The sequence below is a fragment of the Montipora capricornis genome, chromosome 11 (genome assembly GCF_036669925.1).
Source record: "Montipora capricornis isolate CH-2021 chromosome 11, ASM3666992v2, whole genome shotgun sequence".
In the NCBI taxonomy this organism is placed as follows: Eukaryota; Metazoa; Cnidaria; class Anthozoa; order Scleractinia; family Acroporidae; genus Montipora; species Montipora capricornis.
Window position 1 is genome coordinate 13,247,209 of NC_090893.1, and position 17,500 is coordinate 13,264,708.

The following is a 17,500-nucleotide window of genomic DNA, read 5'->3' on the forward strand; positions in this document are numbered from 1 at the left end:
GCAATGTGTGGCGTTCTTTTCCAAATTGAATCTTATAGTTATCTCCGAAAAATGCGTGGTTACCCCCAATTTTCTTTTTGGATACCGAGATCACCTACTAAGTTCCGCTTTCTTCGCATAGTTTTGAACCGCACAAAAATATCCCTGTTAATAAGCACCAGCCATAGGAAATCGGAGTATCTCGAGATGCACAGAACGTTTGCGCAGTAACAATAGTAGGCACCGTCCTTAAAAACGGAAAGAAGCGAGGTGGGTCTGTAGTTATTTGGATCAGTCACATCCTCATTTTTATAGATTGGTATGATTTTAGCATGTTGTAATCTAGACGGAAAAACTCTACTCGTAATTGAATCATTTAACTTATACAATCTTAGGTCTCTCTATTGTTCGGAAAAAGGAGCACACCTTTTATGTCATAACCTTTTTTAAAGTCAATTGGTTTTTTTCATTAGGGAATGGAGAACGCATTTAAAAGATCTGTACAACTATCTTGATTGTCTGGGTCTAATTTTAACCATTCTTGTGATTCCTCTACGGTTTGCTGAAATCAATTCTCAGTGGAGTGTGGCTGGAGTCGGATATTTGTTCAATTTTCTCAGGCTTTTCAAGTTCTCCTGTCTCTCAAGGTACATGTATTGTGCGGAAGTACGGTGCAGTTTGCTCAAATCATTTTAAATGAATTGACTATTGAACGCCAAGAAATCTCATTCCAAAAAACGTGAATAATAAAGCCTTATTTGTATACCAGTGTTCTCTCATCCTGGGCTAAGAAGGTCAGGCTATAAGACAGGGGCAACTAGGATCAAATAGGACTAATCGGTTGTGCCCAGTTCAAATCCGGCTCTGGTCATTGGCTGTTTCGTCTTCGGTAGAATCGAATGTAACTCTAGCCCACTGTGTAAATAGGCAAAAGGTTGGCTCCTCCTATTTGAAATTCGACAGAAGCGTAAGTACAAACAACATACGCAGATGCATTAACTTGTTGGTAATTGGTGCCTTCAAGTTTGTTGTAACAAAGGGTACCAATTACAAAGACGCAACTAAGTTTGCATGCGTATTTTGGTTTTGCTTCTGCTGGTGTCGTAAGTAAGGACTGGGCTATAATCGTTGTTAACCATTGGAATGTAAGAGGGCCTGATAATGTAAACCTACTTATCACATACGGGGCAAAATTACTGATTTCTGATTGGCTGAGACGGAGGGCATTTTCCCTTAATCACAAGGGCACTTTTAGTATCAAGAGGGCATGATTGCTTGATCCTGATTGGTTAACAGTTGCTGTACTGCAAAAACGTAAATTTGGTATCAACCAAGGTCTTGTTCTAATGAGACCAACCAACTTAAGTTGGTGGGGTCGATTAAGATATTTCATATGGGAGGGAAAGCCCATTTTTGATGGGTTGGTGGATAACTTTTTGAGCCTGTTGAAATACAAGAACCACCTTGCACAACATGATATACAGCACCACAGTAACGTTCTCCTCAATAGCGTTTATTTGAATGGTCACACTTTGGGATTTGACCCACATACCGAAAGTAAGACCCAGCTTGAATCACCCTGCGAGCAGAGCCTCCTTTTGTCTTTTTCTTCACTGAGGAGTTACTGAGGAGGAGAAAAGTAGGCTCTGCCCGAATCGCGTCAACTCTTTGAAGCCGCCGCAGCCCGAGCTTCTGGACTAGTCAATCTTGTTTTCTCTCGTCAAACCGGTTATTCCAGTGCGAGCGTCCGTTTAGTGACAAAACCGATGGTTATAATTGAGCCCGCTGTACCATGAAAAACCAAGATGGCGGCGAGATCTGGCATATTAGGCTTGGGTTCGAGACTGTATCCTGGCAACATGCAGCGCATATTCAATAAAGATCTTACTTGATTCATGCAGAGCCTTTCTCGAGAACGCCAAAATCGAGCAAGCAAAAGAAAGGCTCTGCTTGCAGGGTGAGCTTGAATGGGATAACAAATAGAACCAAAAGAACGTTTTGTAATAAGCCCTTTTATCTTCTTTCTGCAGTACTACTGGCTTATATACCAAAACGCTCGCCAAGGTTGTGTACCGGGACATGAGTCGCTTCAGCGTGGTGTTTGTGATCGTTTTTCTTGGATTCTGCGGCGCTTTGTTTATGGCTCTTAAGTCTATAAACAAGCAGGATATGTACTTGTAAGGCTGGTTTTGCTTTTGTGCCCATGAAAGTAAATTCAAAATTAAATTAAGGATATGTCTTATTTGCCAGTCTCGGTGAAACGCAATTGGCTGCCATTTGTTCACTTTCCCTTCGCCTTCGCCAAATTCAACTATTACGGCTGTAACCTATAACAATGAAGAAAACAAGAAAAACTGTGGCCCTAGAGTGAGTCGCCTTCAAAAATTCTTCCAGCTTTTTCCAGTTCGGCTCTTCCATGCTTCATGTCACGAGCCCCTAAGAATGATAACCATGAAAAGTCCAAAACGGCATGAAATTCCTCAGAATTATTACTAGCCTGCGTAGCTGGTGGTTTTTTTTTGCGGAGCGCGAGAGAGAGGAGCGAGAAGGCTGGCGGGGGGTTCTTTGTTTCCCCCGTCCAAGCCTTCGATTGGCTTCGCCGCTCGAAATCTCTTGCGCTCCGCAGCAACAGAACCGCCAGCTACGCAGGCTAAATGTTTCCTAAAAATACATTTTTGCTTCAGGACAATACTTCTTGTTTCCAATTTCAAAATAACACGTATTTTCTTATCCCCTTTGCAAGAAGTTTGTGTTTTTCTTAAGGTCGAAATTCAAAAGAATATTTTACCTTCATCGGGGTAAGAAGTGGTTATATAAATGAAAGCAAAGCGAATGATGGGGTAAGTTTCTTAAGAAACATTGGTGCTGCGTCTGTGTGGCGTGAAACACGAAAAATTTGGTTTATGATGAAACGAGCCGGTTTATAAAGATAAATTGACCACCGTAAGAAAGATCTATGAGCTAACTTTAACTCTAAGCCCATCTCTCACCCAGATAAAACTGCGTGTACTAAACCCGATACAATTTCTCATGCTTAACCTTCCAATACTTTCGTTAGTGTTCTTGCGTCAGCCTTTCTTCAAATCACGTTAATTGTATAAGGAGTCTTTTGCACTTAGTCAGGCTCGTTACAACTCTCTTTTAAAACGAGCCCGAGTGCAACAGATTTCTTTTGAAAATTAGTTTTGATTTAAGTTAGTTTTGGTCCTTCGGTAGCCTTTAGTGCGGAGTAGCTCATTGCTAACAATCGTTTTGGTTCTTATTTTTTCATCAAGGAATTACAGCTGGTTGATGTTGGCTGCTGTTAGAGCTCTTGTTGAACAACAGCCGATCGAGGAAGACTATTCTAAATTCAAGTATGTTTTTGCATCACTAACGCTTGTAAAATTCTTATTACTTTGGGCGACTACGATATGGTTCACATCTTCCAGAGTTAAAACTCTCTTATCTACGATTTGAGCAGTTCTGCTCACGGTGAAAGAACGATTAGCTTGGTAGCCATTTTCGACTCACTTTCATTATTTGCTATCTCGCCCTAATAATTTCAGTCTTGGTGGGCATCTATGAAGAGGTCAATTTCTTTGACTAAATGGACTGACGCCCATTTAATTTTGTGGCCTGGATTTGTGATATGGGTTATACTGAACTCCATTTCCTCCACTCGCTCCGTGCTGAAGCTCTTTTTTCTTTTCACGCAGTTGGCTAGCGATCCTTATCATTCTGGCTTACATGGCGTTGGTGACTGTCATCCTTCTCAATGTACTCGTAGCTCAGCTTAGCTACACATACAGTGAAGCCAAGAGTAACGCCAAGCTGCAATTTGCTATCGATAGGATTGTTATTGTCACGCGCTTGGAGCACAGCAGATTTCAAAGATTTGTAAGTTATTTTAATTTAAAACAAGGTACTACATCTCATTCGAGATGTTAAGAAATCTGCAGTCGGATTGGCTAACCAGCTTATAAAGTTAGGTCTAACAGCGCGCAGAGTCAAGTCAGTCAGATTCTCCAGATAAGACAAATCAAAGGCAAGTGCAATGTGAATTCGTTTAAAACTACAACCCGCCCGAAGTGTGCATTATTGATGAGCAATATGAGTTTCATAGATACGTCTCCTTTTTCTTTGTTAAGCGCTGAATGATTTTGTTGATTCAGGGTCGGTCGGTCACATTAGGCAAAAACATCCTGGATCTGGGTCAGCCTACTTCTTAACAGGTAAACGCTTTGGCCACAATTATGATGAAAAAAGGGATTTTGCTTCGTACACTCCCTTTTCGAGACAAATCTAACTTTGAAAACATACAAATTCATGTAGAGTATAAAGCCTCTCAATTTCTAGCTGTATCAAAAGAGATTTCTTAAAACATAAAACTATAAAAGTTAGAGATAACAAGTTAAACCGACGTTTCGGAGTAGACATCACTCCATTATCAAGGTAAAAATGTTCTATGATGCTAAAATTACAGTATTAAAAACGATTGACGCTAAGAATTAACATAATAAGCACGTGCGAAATTGGCTATAAGAATACTTTAGCACGAATGGAATCCGATTGCACATTGAGGCTAGGCTTAAGTGTTCTTATAAATAACATTTCAAACACTAAGCAATCAAATTTGTTTTTACATTTTTTGAGCACCTCAAAGCACCTCGTGCTAAAGTATTCTTATAGCCAATTTCGCACGTGCTTATTATGTTAATTCTTAGCGTCAATCGTTTTTAATACTGTAATTTTAGCATCATAGAACATTTTTACCTTGATAATGGAGTGATGTCTACTCCGAAACGTCGGTTTAACTTGTTATCTCTAACTTTTATAGTTTAAATTTCTAGCTGGGAAGCAGTAATAATATATATATTTGTCCCGGACAAATTTTTCTTGCCAGCTCGGACACATGTGATAACGTAGTGACTACGTACATCATAAATTGCAGTAGCCAAAAAATAGGCAAAAATAAACATCAGGAGGAATGTGGAAACAGGTGGCCTAACTAGAATATCCCCGCAGTATCATGGCCTGGTATGGGGGTCATAGAGCTCAAGAAATGCCGTTTATAAATTTGCAGTTGCAAATAGAGTCTGTAGTTTTGATGTAACATCTATGACGTTTAGGTCGATCGCACTTTGATAAGCACAGAGAAATGGGGTGACTTTATTACGGGTGTGAATATATAGATGTATCCCACAATTCAAAAGAAAATGATCATCAGTAGGAAAAGAGTACACCGTTTTTTTCTGATCACTTTAGAATCTTCGTGTCAGATATCATATTGAGGGAGAAAGGGTCAGCGAAGGAACCCTGGCCGAAGGTGAATCGCCTGTTGTTACAAATCTCGGCCCAGTTGTTCGAAGCCTGATTAAGCTAACCCTAGGCTACTGAAAACTTAAAATGCAGTTTATTTTCTGATCAAAGAAAAATGTATCCATATAATTGCAAGTCTTGTCATTCCTTAAGCATAAAAAGAAAATGCCAAGGCTTTTATGAGAGCAAAATTTAACACTCGGTTGGTACGTAATAACGGATTAGTATTAATCGGTTTTTGAACACCTGAGCCTTGAAATCAGCGGTGGCTTATTTAGTTTTGCATCAAGGAACACTACAGCCAATTCTAACAAAAAAGGTATTTCGAAGTACATACCACCCAGTTCTAGTTTCTATTTTTTTCCCTTTAATTTGATTGGTTGGGATTGTTTTTAGGGTCAGAGTCCTTTTCATGTTTTCTAGGTTTGGGGCGTTGTAAAGGCTATGAACTGCGTCAGCAAGTGATCCTACAAGAGCAACATGTATGCCGTGCTATGAACTGAAAATAATTTCGTGAGCAAGTTCATAAGAAAGTTCAAGTATCAAGTATAATTTTCTTCTTAGGAAACCTGAATTGTGGTCAAATTATCTTCCCAGCTGAAACTGATTAAAACTAAATGCAAATAGAACTGGATGAATAGATACGTCAAAGTTTCAGTAAATTTGTTGTCTACTTTGTTTTGCAGAGATTCTTGAATACAGTAGTGAGCAGAACCCGTGGGAAACTATGGAGGAGAAACTGACTCTCATTAGGTACGGCTAGAATCAGGTCCGAAGTTATATTTACAATGTTATGACGAATGCATCTCACAGGTAGTGGGAATTAAGTACAAGATCAAAGATTCTTTCTCTAAGCAACCACACCGTTCATACCCATGTTATTTCTGGAATGTTGGTACACACCCTCCACGGCGAACGACTAGGAATCATCGCGAAATGTTACATTTTTTAATGACGCTCTAGCTGCCGTCGCCGTTGCAGTTTTCACTTTCGTAAAAAAGCGATGCCATTTTCAATGTTAAGTTTCCGTTTGCAATAAGGAAAAAATACTTATCTAAGACTAGATTAGCAGTGTATGTTACTTAGAATTAAAAAAAAAACAACTAAAAAGAACCTTGGGAAAAAATAGAAACAAAAAAAATTAGAAAAAGTTGATCGAATGATGACAAACTCGGTTCAATGGATTGAGAGCAAATGCGCTTAACCTATACACTACCGGAACAGCGGTTGTAAGGTTTCAATTTAAAGTATTTAAATGAAGCTAACCCTAGTAATTTATTGAAAGCTAACCGAAGAAAAAGGCTTGGTTACCAAGAATGGCATCGACCGTCAAAAATGACATCCCTTGTTTACGAAAGGGAAATAAGCGTCGCCGTTCTTCTCTGATCGAAAAATGATTGCATCTACAAGCAGTTGAAAAAAAGGTTGAGACACTGAATCTAAAAATTGGCTTTTTACTAAAACTCATTTTCCAGTTTAAAAGAAAAGACACAACACCTTTTCCCCACCCTTTTTTTCAATGTTGATACCCTTTAGTTTGAATGCCAAATGGACATCATAACAACTTTGCTTATGGGGAGGGGGTGGGGATGCTCTGACTTGAATAACGCGCAATGTACGGTTATTAACAGTGAGTGTCTCAACTCTTTTTTCAATTGCTTGTAGCAACCTATCAACAATAGTTTTCACCGTTTCAAAACTGAAGCACTCGGTGCCATCTTTTGGGACCACTTTCGCGCTATGGGAAAAATTCGGAAAATGAAGTCTCAAGATTTTGTTGTGCTTCATCCAGTCGTTGTTGAGATCAGTGGCTTGAGCTCACTATTGTCGTAAACCAACACCAAAGCTATTGCTCTGACCAAAGGCAGCAGCCGCCAATAATGCGATTAACCGGTCAGGTCAGAGACTAATAGACCATTTTAGAGTTATAGCGAAGTTACCTGGCCTAAGAATGGAAGCGAGGCTACCGGTGACAAACCTTTCTTTCAAATGTTTTAGTATCGACTAATTAGAATTACAACAACATAATTTACATGATAAAGAGAGTGAGGTCTGTAGCAATACAAGGTCTCCGGCTGCCTTACAGCCATTCATAGGCTAGGTCACTGAGCAAACAAGTACAACATATATTAAGGGTGCGTCCGATTGACCGTATGCCGGAATAGGAATACATGGAATAGAAGTTAGAAATCCTTCGTTTTTACGGAGATCCACATTAAAATTGTCAAACATCTGCTAAAATGCTAGTTTATAAGTATCTTCATTATCCTTTCTGCTTACCGTTTTAATCCCTCCACGTATTCTTATTCCGGAACAGGGTCAATAGACCGATTCGGTTAACTCATTGTTGTACCCAATTTAAATCTCTCGAGGTTAAGGTTCTTCGTGTGTGGCATTTGCATGGACAATGAAGTATTCACATTTAATTGATACGGAATGCTTGGAACAAAACATTTAATTCCCAAAGAATTTGAAGTGGGTACAATATTGAGTTAGCCGAATTGGTCTATCGAATGCGACCCAAAATTCAGTCCTAGACAAAAGGCATCATCTCGAGGCGTAGGGGAATAAACTCATAGAAAACTTTATGTTTATTCCCCAGAACCTCGAGATGATACCTTTTGTTGAGGACTGAATTTTGGGGCGCGTTCGAGATGATGCCTTTAGTTTAGGACTCAATTTTAATATATCGAAATTGGTCTATTTACATGTAATTGGTAACAAGGGTTGCTCGAGATTTTAAGCCAATCACTAAGCGTAGCAAGTTGAATTGCATAATTATTTTCGACAATCAATTGATAATTGCCTTTGTGTAATAATTATCATATGCTTTTTCTGTTTTGCCACATTTTTTAGGGATTTGATGAGAAAAGTGGTGCGAAAAATGATATACTGTCGCTAGACATGATGGGATCCAATATACAATCAGCATATTTGACGAAGAAGTGTTTTTCGAATGAAAATTGGCCATGGCTTAAAGGCCTTGAAATTAAATGTTGTAAGTTTCGCTGTATTTTCGGTCTTAAGAACGCGTTTTCTTAAAATATTGGCCTTCCGGTGAGTGGTTTAATTTCATTATTTTCTCTAGAGTCCTTCCATTTTTCCTCTCTAACCAGAGTGGTGATTTTCGAACGTTAAACCCCAACAATATTTAAGAATGTGAGAATGCAATCTTTCGAGAAAAAGCTGTAAAATAGTCGAGCTGTAGAGTATTTCAATTAAATTATAAGGTGTCAGTTTAGAAAGTAACAAAAGGGTGTGTGCAGACTGAATTCGAAGTTCTGATGATTTTCGAATGAACTACCATTGTTTTGGATTGAAGTTTGCGCAAAAAGGGCGTGAGCAAAACACGGCCTCCATGTAGATTACAAAAATTTGGTTTTATAAACGGAGTTGATAAAGTAAATTGGCCACCGTACAGAGATTCCAAAAGCTGACGTTTCGAGCGTTAGCCCTTCGTCAGAGCGAATCCAATTCGCTCTGACGAAGGGCTAACGCTCGAAACGTCAGCTTTTAGAATCTCTGTACGGTGGCCAATTTACATTATCAACTCCGTTTATAAAACCAAATTTTTGTATACTACTTCCCCACCGACGCAGCACCACAGTTTCTTTAGAAACTACCCCTTCCTACATGTAGATTGTTTGAGTTCACCTAGGTGACCAGACCTATGGCCGGTTGTTGTGTGTTGACACGGAAGTGTTTATCGTTTTGAAAACCTATTTTCAAAAGCATTATTCAAACTAACCATAAACAAGGGGCCTTAATTTGCTTCCTTTCGTTTGCACCGATGTGCTGTGTATCGTATTATACGTGAGTTTTCACGTTTACGTCTTGCCGCCATGTTGGTGGACGAAGATTAGCTTCTTTTGTTCGAACACCAGCAATTGTACGTTACACCTTTGTTATCTATGTCTGTAGAGATTCGCTGAAAACAGCCTGAAGGGCCCAATGATTCACTGATATGGTGTCGAGAGAGAGAGAGAGAATAATGGGAGTAGATACGGACAAGTATCGCATATTACAACCAAATTCAGAAACCAATTAACACAATTTGCAAGAACTTTGGGACCTACTCTATAGCTGGTTTGCAACCAATCCCTAGTGAGACAGATAACAGTGCTGCAATGTACAATTGTTGGTGGATGAATAAAAGGAGCTAATGAGAGACCTTTTGTTTTCGTCCACCAACATAGCGGCGATGACGTTACGTGAAAACGACCTATTGGCTGGTGAAGTTATCGTAACTTGATAGCGTTAACAAGTCAGTAAAACAAATACCGTTTCTTAATTAATACCATAGGGATTGAGACTGCAGACGTGAAAGGTGAGTTTTTGCTCAGTGATCTGCGGCTGTTGTGTGAATCCGAACATTCCTTGAGAAAATCTCGCCTATGCTAATTACAAGCCAACTATTTATCTGCTCCCATCTCATGACTACTGGCTTCTTTGGCCTTATTCATTAAACAAAATTATGTAAGTCTATGTCTAGGGCAGCCAATCCACAACGTAGACTTCTTTTATAACATCCGATTCGTTAAGTGGTCTTTTACCCTGCCCTGTGGATTTTCATTTCCGTGCGAAGAGTGACTACGGTGTGCACCTTCAACACTGCTGGTAGTTCACCGATTCTGGTGAGTAAAACCTCTGCAAATCATGTTTTGTTTCTCGTTTTGCCTAAGCATGTATTGAAATAAACAAATACCACTTGCGCTCAAAGTAAACTTGTTTTGAGCCGTGTTCTTCTTGCTACCAAGGGCACCATAGTCGTTTCATAGAATGTTAACTATATTCGCACACCGAATTAAATCGAGGACTAATTTTCAGAAGAAGCCTTGTCTGTATTTCCAGTTCTTGACAAATAATTTATTTTTTGCTTACGTGCTGTCATGTACCATACGCCTTCTTGCCGGAAATATTACGCAAAGCCGGCCACCATTTGCTGGAGGGAATAGTGCAGGCCATAACATGGGGAAATTTGTACCCATCTTTTTGCAAAATAGTGTGGAACTATATACAATATTTTCTGAGCAAACAATGGTCGTGAGTCGAGGCGCACGGTTTGCAGAAAAGCCCGACAGGTCTAACCATTTGCAGATGTCATTTCAAAGGTAGCACATTCTTCCTAATTATTTATAGACCCTGAGTGTTCGTTCGGCCGGCGCTCTCGAACAGTAGTCCGATGCTCGAGTAACTGCGCCAAATCAGATGCAATTTGTCGTTACGTCTTTGTTGAGTCTATTATTACAATACAGGAATTCTGGGATTTGGGGTTTGAAAACTAAAATAAGTTACATCAAAATTATCGAATAGATACGGAGGCTAACACAAACTATTCGATGTAATACCGCCCAGTTTATTTGTTATCTAATAAGGAAGATATCTGTTTACAAACATCGCTTTTGTTATTCAAATGTACCAACCACAGGCGCTAAAGACCCTTTGTTTCAACAACCAATGAGGCTCTCGTTGAATGACAATAACTGACGTCAACGATATCTTCCCTATGGCTGTTCGCGCGTCGAATCCTAAAGTTTCATCGAAATATTTCAGAATTAAAGTGCCGAGTTCACGAGGTTGTTTATTAAGTTGCTCAAAAATAGCGGGGTCTTCATAACTGTACATTAGTTTGACTTCACTGTTCCTAATAGGCCATTTCCGAGTTCATGTCCGCCTCGTCTTCAAAGCAAGTCTAAGTGCGAAGTTTTTCTTATGAAAAGTAGTTTTCATTCATATGCAAAGTAGACCTAATTATCATCACAAAAATTTCGGACATGGACTCGCTTTGAAGAGGAGGAAGACGTGCACTCGGAAATGGCCTATTACTTCCGCGGTATATCAATTTATGTTAATAGTGTTTAATTATGCATAAAGAATTCATCGTCAGTCTTTCGTCCTTTTTCCATATTTTATATAAATAAGTTAGTGACTTCCATTTAACGAAAATTCATATTTTCAACGACTTTATTGTCATTATTACTGTTTTTTTTTTTCGGGCGAGTCTCAGGAATGGGAAACGCGGAGTCAGCCAAAAAGAAGAAGCAAATTATCATGGCATCTCAACCGAGGGGAGAGCCATCGGAAGAAAGAAAACAAATCCACACTAAGAGTGTCCTCCTTCTTCACAAGTCCAGTACGGCACAGTTAAAAATAGTGAGGAATTTCCGTGATGCCCTCACCGCGAAGACAGATGGAACCGTTCATGTGACAGATTTCGTGAACATCGCTAATAAACACGAAATACCCCATACTCAGGCGTGGCTAGATGAATTACATAACGCAGTTTTATTCTGCCTCACTTCCGAAGCGATTGAGCAGTTCCGCACGATTATTCTCGAAAGAGGATTCGCTGATCCAAATGGCCATCTTCATCCAAAGGTGTTTAGTGTTTCGTTTGGCGAAAGTCTTGCTTCTGAGTGGCCTCCGAAAGGAATGAAAAAGGGTTCGAAGGATTTTAGGGATTTCCACTTTGGGTTTTCGGATTTGGAAAAGCTTCGCCCTCACGATTTTGAAAGGTCGCTTAGAATGAACTCGCTTGTTGCCGCTATAAAATCAACACGCTGAATGGTTTGTTCTATTTTCCATTCCTCTATTCAGCGTTAGTTTATACCATTTTCCTGAAAAAAGATTATTTATGAGACCAGTGTGAACGTGGTTGCATTTCATCGGATATTGAAAAAGCGGAAAGTCATAGATTCAGGAATCGGCAAGGTTGTAAGTTTCTTTTTGCAAAAATTTGCAATAAAATGACAGGAGATAAAAGGTCTGCCTTTGTAATTTAATTTAAGTCTTCATGGACACGTTTCCTTCTCGGTCCTTGTTTATAATCTCTGTGGGTTGTTAATTGCACCCACACATGATTCGAATAGTAAGGTTTAGAGTTTACGGTGTTGGGTTCTGTTCTCTCCTATGGCCGTCTTGGTAGTGACCTTTCAATTCAAATTCAAATTCTTTCATTGTTCACACTATTGTTGGTTTGCATACGGCCATGTTGGTGTACAAAAAAGGTTTGCATAATAATAGAATCAAATTCCCAAAAGACAATTTAATGCATTGTTCTGTACACCACTGAACATGGCCGCCGTGACGTCAGATGCAAACCATCAATAAGTATTTTTACACACAGATTATATTGTAAAAGAACATAGAAGAAAAGAGTAGGGACATACTGATAGAAAATTTGTTTTTAAGTGCACAGTGTCCAGAGTAGAAGAGCTGTGGATAACGCCATGCATGAACAAATAGTGACGGCTTAAGAATCACGTTAAATGATTATAGCTCGGAAGGACTGATGTCGTATGATGCAGCGTAATTTTAATACTTACTCAACCAAATCTAGGCTTGAACGGGGCTTGAACCCATGACGATTTTTTTTTCAGGTTTTCTTCCCAACTGCTTAAGTTGCTGCTTACTGAACTGCGAATTGGTAGTGTAGTGCGCAGGGTACGAGTAGAGAAAACATAAGTTGAGGAAGAAATTTGGGAAGTCGTTTACAAGACAATAATCACTTTATTTAAGTCTCAAGGTTATTTAGCCGAGAAAGAGTGCTCTAGTAATAGTAGTAGTAATAGTAAGACCTTATTTCAACACGTAAAATCGTCAGTTAAGCCATTTACAACTGCTTTACGTGATTGCCATGTGGGAATCCGATATGCTGGAGATCGTCTTCAAGTTTCGCTTAAATTGATCGACAGATCTGACATTTTTTAAGCGATTAGGCAAGTTATTCCATAATGTGGCCCCTCTATTGGTTAAGCTTCGCTTTAAATAATTAGTTCTAGGTTTTGGCAAAGCCAGTTTTGCCTCAGGTTTCTCAGGTTGTAATTAGAGTAATAATGAGTGAAAAGACGTTCAAGATAATTCGGGGCATATCCATTCCTTGTCTGATACATCATTAAGGCTTTCCGTTTCTTTCGTCGAATTGATAGCCTCTCTCCTCTTTCCTTTTCCATCAATATTTCTTTTGCATAAAGCTGGACAAGGCTTAACTTCAGTAAACTGTCGTATTAGAAAGCTGTCAGATGGTCAGAGTGCACGCTTAAATTTGTGGTGAAAAAGAAGTGAGGGAACTTGAAAATGATCAATATGTCAGCTTTCAAGCCAGTGTTTCTCGATTCCCTTTTATTTTCTCCAATCTTTCTGGGTTTAGTATTTTTCTAGTAACCTCATGTCTTCTCATGTACGCAATGCGTGCCTATTTTTTCTTTGTTATTTTCGGATTGGCCCACTCAGTGCCCTCTGTTTTTATGTATCACAGGCAACCCAGTTTCCGCTCACGGAGCGTCTAGTTTACCTTGTAATTAGTGTGCTGATGCACTTTGTATCTACTTTTGATTGGAGTAAACTAAAAAATAAGAATCTCTCATTTTGTGCTTTGGAGTCGATCAGCCAACGCACTTGTAAAGACGCTCCGGAGTAGCTCAGTGCAGGAAAACGCACAGCCACTGAAGCACGTAACTCTCCCGTCATGGTATCCAGGGGCCCGTTTCTCGAAAGTCCCGAAAACTTTTTGGGCCCGAAAAGCCATTTGTGAAACTGCCAACCGCTTAAGCCGATCTTTTAACATGTTTTCAAGGTAACAGAAAGAAAAATAACTGTGAAATTTGACGACTTAAATTTTCTCCGTTCTGGAGATACAAAGGGAATTGTGACGACCGAAAATGGCCCGTAAAGTTTCGGGACGTTCGAGAAACGGGCCCCAGGGCCCGGTTGTTCGAAAGCCGATTAACTTAATCCGGGATTAACTTAAACTTTTGTTTCATGTTTTCAACTTTTTGATGAAAGTATCTTTTGCTTATTTTTGTTTTTCAAGATTGACTTCTTCTAATGTAAAGTTTTGCCGAATATCATCAACAGCGTTTAGTATATTAGAGAGAAATAAACTCCTTAGTTAATTTTTAATCTGGGATTAACGTAATCGGCTGAACAACCGGGCCCAGGCTTCCAGCTTGCGTCTTCTTGACGCGCGCGCGAGTGGCGTATTTTCAAACTCTTTAACGTATGAGTGGTCGATATAATCCGTTGAAGATTTCCTGCAAATTTTTTGTGTCAAAGAATGGCTGCAACGGGTTACAACTTTTCAACGTTTCAAAAGGTTGAAATGAACACTGAAACGGAAGGTCATGATTTGGAAGAGCCTTTCGACGAAGACTTCTGGTTGAGGGTAAGATTCGAGGTTGCAGATTCAAGTACCATGGTCTTGTACAGTAAGAACTTAAGTTTAGTGGGTTTTCCCCAAATTGATAAGACGACATTCAAAAGATTATGTTCATCGCTTTAAAAATTAATTAGTATTATGCAATTTAGTACCTCCTTGTTTTGGTGTTAACTTATAATTTTATTCAACCTCGACTACTTTCCAGCAGTTTTAAATAGCTCTCAGTTAAACTTATAATTTCGGTGTTTTCTGCCTACGTAAAGTGTCTAATGCCCCATTCACACCAAACCTTAAACATGTTTAGTTAAACACGGTTTCAAAGTGTTTTCTTTTTAAATCATGTTTACTGACTTTTGTTGACTACAAATTTAGTACAGGTCAAAGCATGTGTTGAAACAAACCTGATCGAATCTCATGGAAAAGCCAGTCCTACATTTTTCTGTGACTGATTTTTATTTTGTTAAACCAAGTTTATAGTTAAACATGTCTTGTTGGTGTGATTGGGGTATAAGATTAAAACGTAACAAAAGTAGCTTTGTTCAGAGTTTTCATGGGTTGGTAATAATGCATGAAGTGAATTAAAATTCGAATATACTTCGCAACGACACGCAGATCTTGAAGAACAAGTTTAAATGACGATCATTCATACTGGGAAATGTAAGGATTTTTTATGGAATCCATACGGATCTATTACAATGCGTTTTAAGTGGGAATTGACATTAAATTTGTCCCTTTTTTAACAATTTTTTTTAATGATTTTATTGGTAAGCGATAGTTTTATGTTAAGGTCTTTTAAATTAAATTATGTAAAGAAAGAAAAGTTAGGCTACACAGTGCCACAAGGAGGGCCGGTGTAGCTTACAGCTGTAACAAAAGAGTGGTCAATGTTGTGGGTCTTCAACAAATTTTGACCACTGTGATAACGAATATTGTTACATAAAGAACTGCAATATTCAACACCAAAGAAAGTGTTTATTTCAGAGCGACACCAAAATCATGAAAACATTAATGCAGGAATCTTGCTTGATTAAAGAATTGTAAAAACAATTTCAATGGCCTTCACAATGTTTGTGAATGATAAGTTGTAGCTAGGTTACCTGGCCTAACAATGGAAGCGAGGCTGCTGGCGACCCTGATTTGATACTTTTCTGATGTTCATGTAGACTACTTAGAATTACAACAACGCAATCTACATGATAAAAGCAGCGAGGTCTGTATCAATATCAGGTCACCGGCAGCCTGGCAGCCATTCATAGGCTAGGTTACTGAGCAAACAACTGTAAAATGGCCTATTCAAATATGAATATTAATTGAGACATTTTGTTAATCAAGATCTTGTCTCAATGTACACCCTTTTATTGTTTTCAATCACCTCACCTTTACTCGTTATGATGTTTTAGAGTTTTTCAAAATTGCCTGAGCCATAGGGGAGGGCAATTTGAGAACTTTCAAAACATCATGAGTTGCTGTAAATCATGAAATGCATGAGCAAGTTCATACAATTTTTTAATTATGTATTCAACAAAATTACTATGTACTCAATTGCTGTTTCCATAGCAACTTCCTATTACACACTACGTATTTTCACTCTATAACCTATTCATGCTTTCGTCATTGACTAATCAGAAATGTGACATTTAGTTGAGTACCGGTACATGTATATAATAAAAATAATGTATCCTCCTGATGATATCTAGATATCTATCTGTGTTTCCTTCAATCAAAGGTGGAAGAAACAGTTAACACTCAAGCTGGAATATCATGGAACAGAGCTATGGATGAGGTTCGCATTGAGCGATTGATGGCAAAGTATGGCAAAGAGACTCTTCTTGTTATAATTCGAGATTGGCCAGTCAGTGAGAAATACAACAACAAGCCAGAACTGGTGGCCAGCCTGGAATATTTGGTATGATAGATCAAAGGTTATAAGTAATTGATGATTTTTTTTTACGAAGAATCTTGGAATATTAAGGATAAAGTCATCACACCAAATGATAGAGGTACATTGCTTAGCTTGGAAAAAGTCATAACTAATGATGTACATTGCACAGCAAGGTCATATCTCTGAGATCTAATAAATTTCGTTTGCTATATTAGGCACAAATTCTTAAAGTTTTGAGTAATTTTTTGACTTCTCTTGATATGGTTGATCCTCTTCACCAAATCTTGGGACTCCTCACTGACAGGTAAAATTGCCTGGCTGTAGACAGAGTTTTGAAGCAAGCAGAGTACTTTAGGATCAACTAACTTACCTACAGCACTTCAACCAAATCAATATTGCTACAGTTAGTGGCAAAAAAACTATGGTATTGATGCACAAAATATGGGCATTATCTCAGGCTTCTTGAGTTTGTTCAGGAGAAATTAGTTTGGTTGAATTGGTGGTTCCTTATATGAGGTATGATCTGTAAATTCTCTGTCCCCATGGAAACATCACTTCAATAATTATTATTGTGCTTTAATTTGACTCTACATGTAGATGGAAATAGTTCTTTTGGAAGGTGTTTGTTATTTATGGGACAAAAGAACACTGGGAAAAGTTGCTTTTAATGCTCAAATGTTACAGACACTGGTCAAGTTCAAGGCTTCTACACTTTATATATTAAGTAAAATATGAATAGCTTTTCAACACTGATGCTCCAAATAATTCAGTGCTTTATTAGTGATAATTCAACAGCAAATGATCTTAAAATGGCATTTTTTGTAGATAAGTCGCTTCTCCGAAATTGTTTTGGAAAGAGACATGGATGAAGACTACAAGTATTACCGTGTCGAAGAAGACCCTGCATGTCCAACACTTCTTCATCTCGCTGTGGAGAGGAATTTTCTTCGTGTGACGAAGTTGCTTGTTGAAAAGTATCCCTCGCTTGTCTACACAGAAACCCAGCAAGTGGGAGATGAGAGGGAGTATTTACCGGTAGAAAAAGCACTAATGTTGAACAATGATGAAACAGCAGCTTATCTTATATCACAAATGAAACCTGACAGGTGGGTGACTTGACTTTTATAACATTTACAGGTAAAAAGATTGTTTTATTTCATTAAGAAGTTTACCAAGGACAA

The 17,500-nt window shown here is 38.7% G+C and overlaps 2 protein-coding genes across 2 annotated transcripts in view; both read left to right on the forward strand.

The window, feature by feature from the left end:
* Positions 1-8,548, forward strand: part of LOC138024475 (transient receptor potential cation channel subfamily V member 5-like) — a 22,035-nt gene extending 13,487 nt beyond the window's left edge. Inside the window, exons 8-14 of the mRNA XM_068871681.1 lie at positions 453-626; positions 2,010-2,156; positions 3,255-3,335; positions 3,678-3,858; positions 5,227-5,287; positions 5,967-6,033; positions 8,137-8,548. Of these exons, the coding sequence (XP_068727782.1) occupies positions 453-626; positions 2,010-2,156; positions 3,255-3,335; positions 3,678-3,858; positions 5,227-5,287; positions 5,967-6,033; positions 8,137-8,182 (757 nt within the window). The 3' untranslated portion in view covers positions 8,183-8,548. The remainder of the gene's footprint in view (positions 1-452; positions 627-2,009; positions 2,157-3,254; positions 3,336-3,677; positions 3,859-5,226; positions 5,288-5,966; positions 6,034-8,136) is intronic.
* Positions 8,549-14,335: 5,787 nt separating this feature from the next.
* LOC138023096 (uncharacterized) overlaps positions 14,336-17,500 on the forward strand; it is a 44,078-nt gene continuing 40,913 nt past the window's right edge. Inside the window, exons 1-3 of the mRNA XM_068870128.1 lie at positions 14,336-14,443; positions 16,164-16,343; positions 17,145-17,425. Of these exons, the coding sequence (XP_068726229.1) occupies positions 14,336-14,443; positions 16,164-16,343; positions 17,145-17,425 (569 nt within the window). The remainder of the gene's footprint in view (positions 14,444-16,163; positions 16,344-17,144; positions 17,426-17,500) is intronic.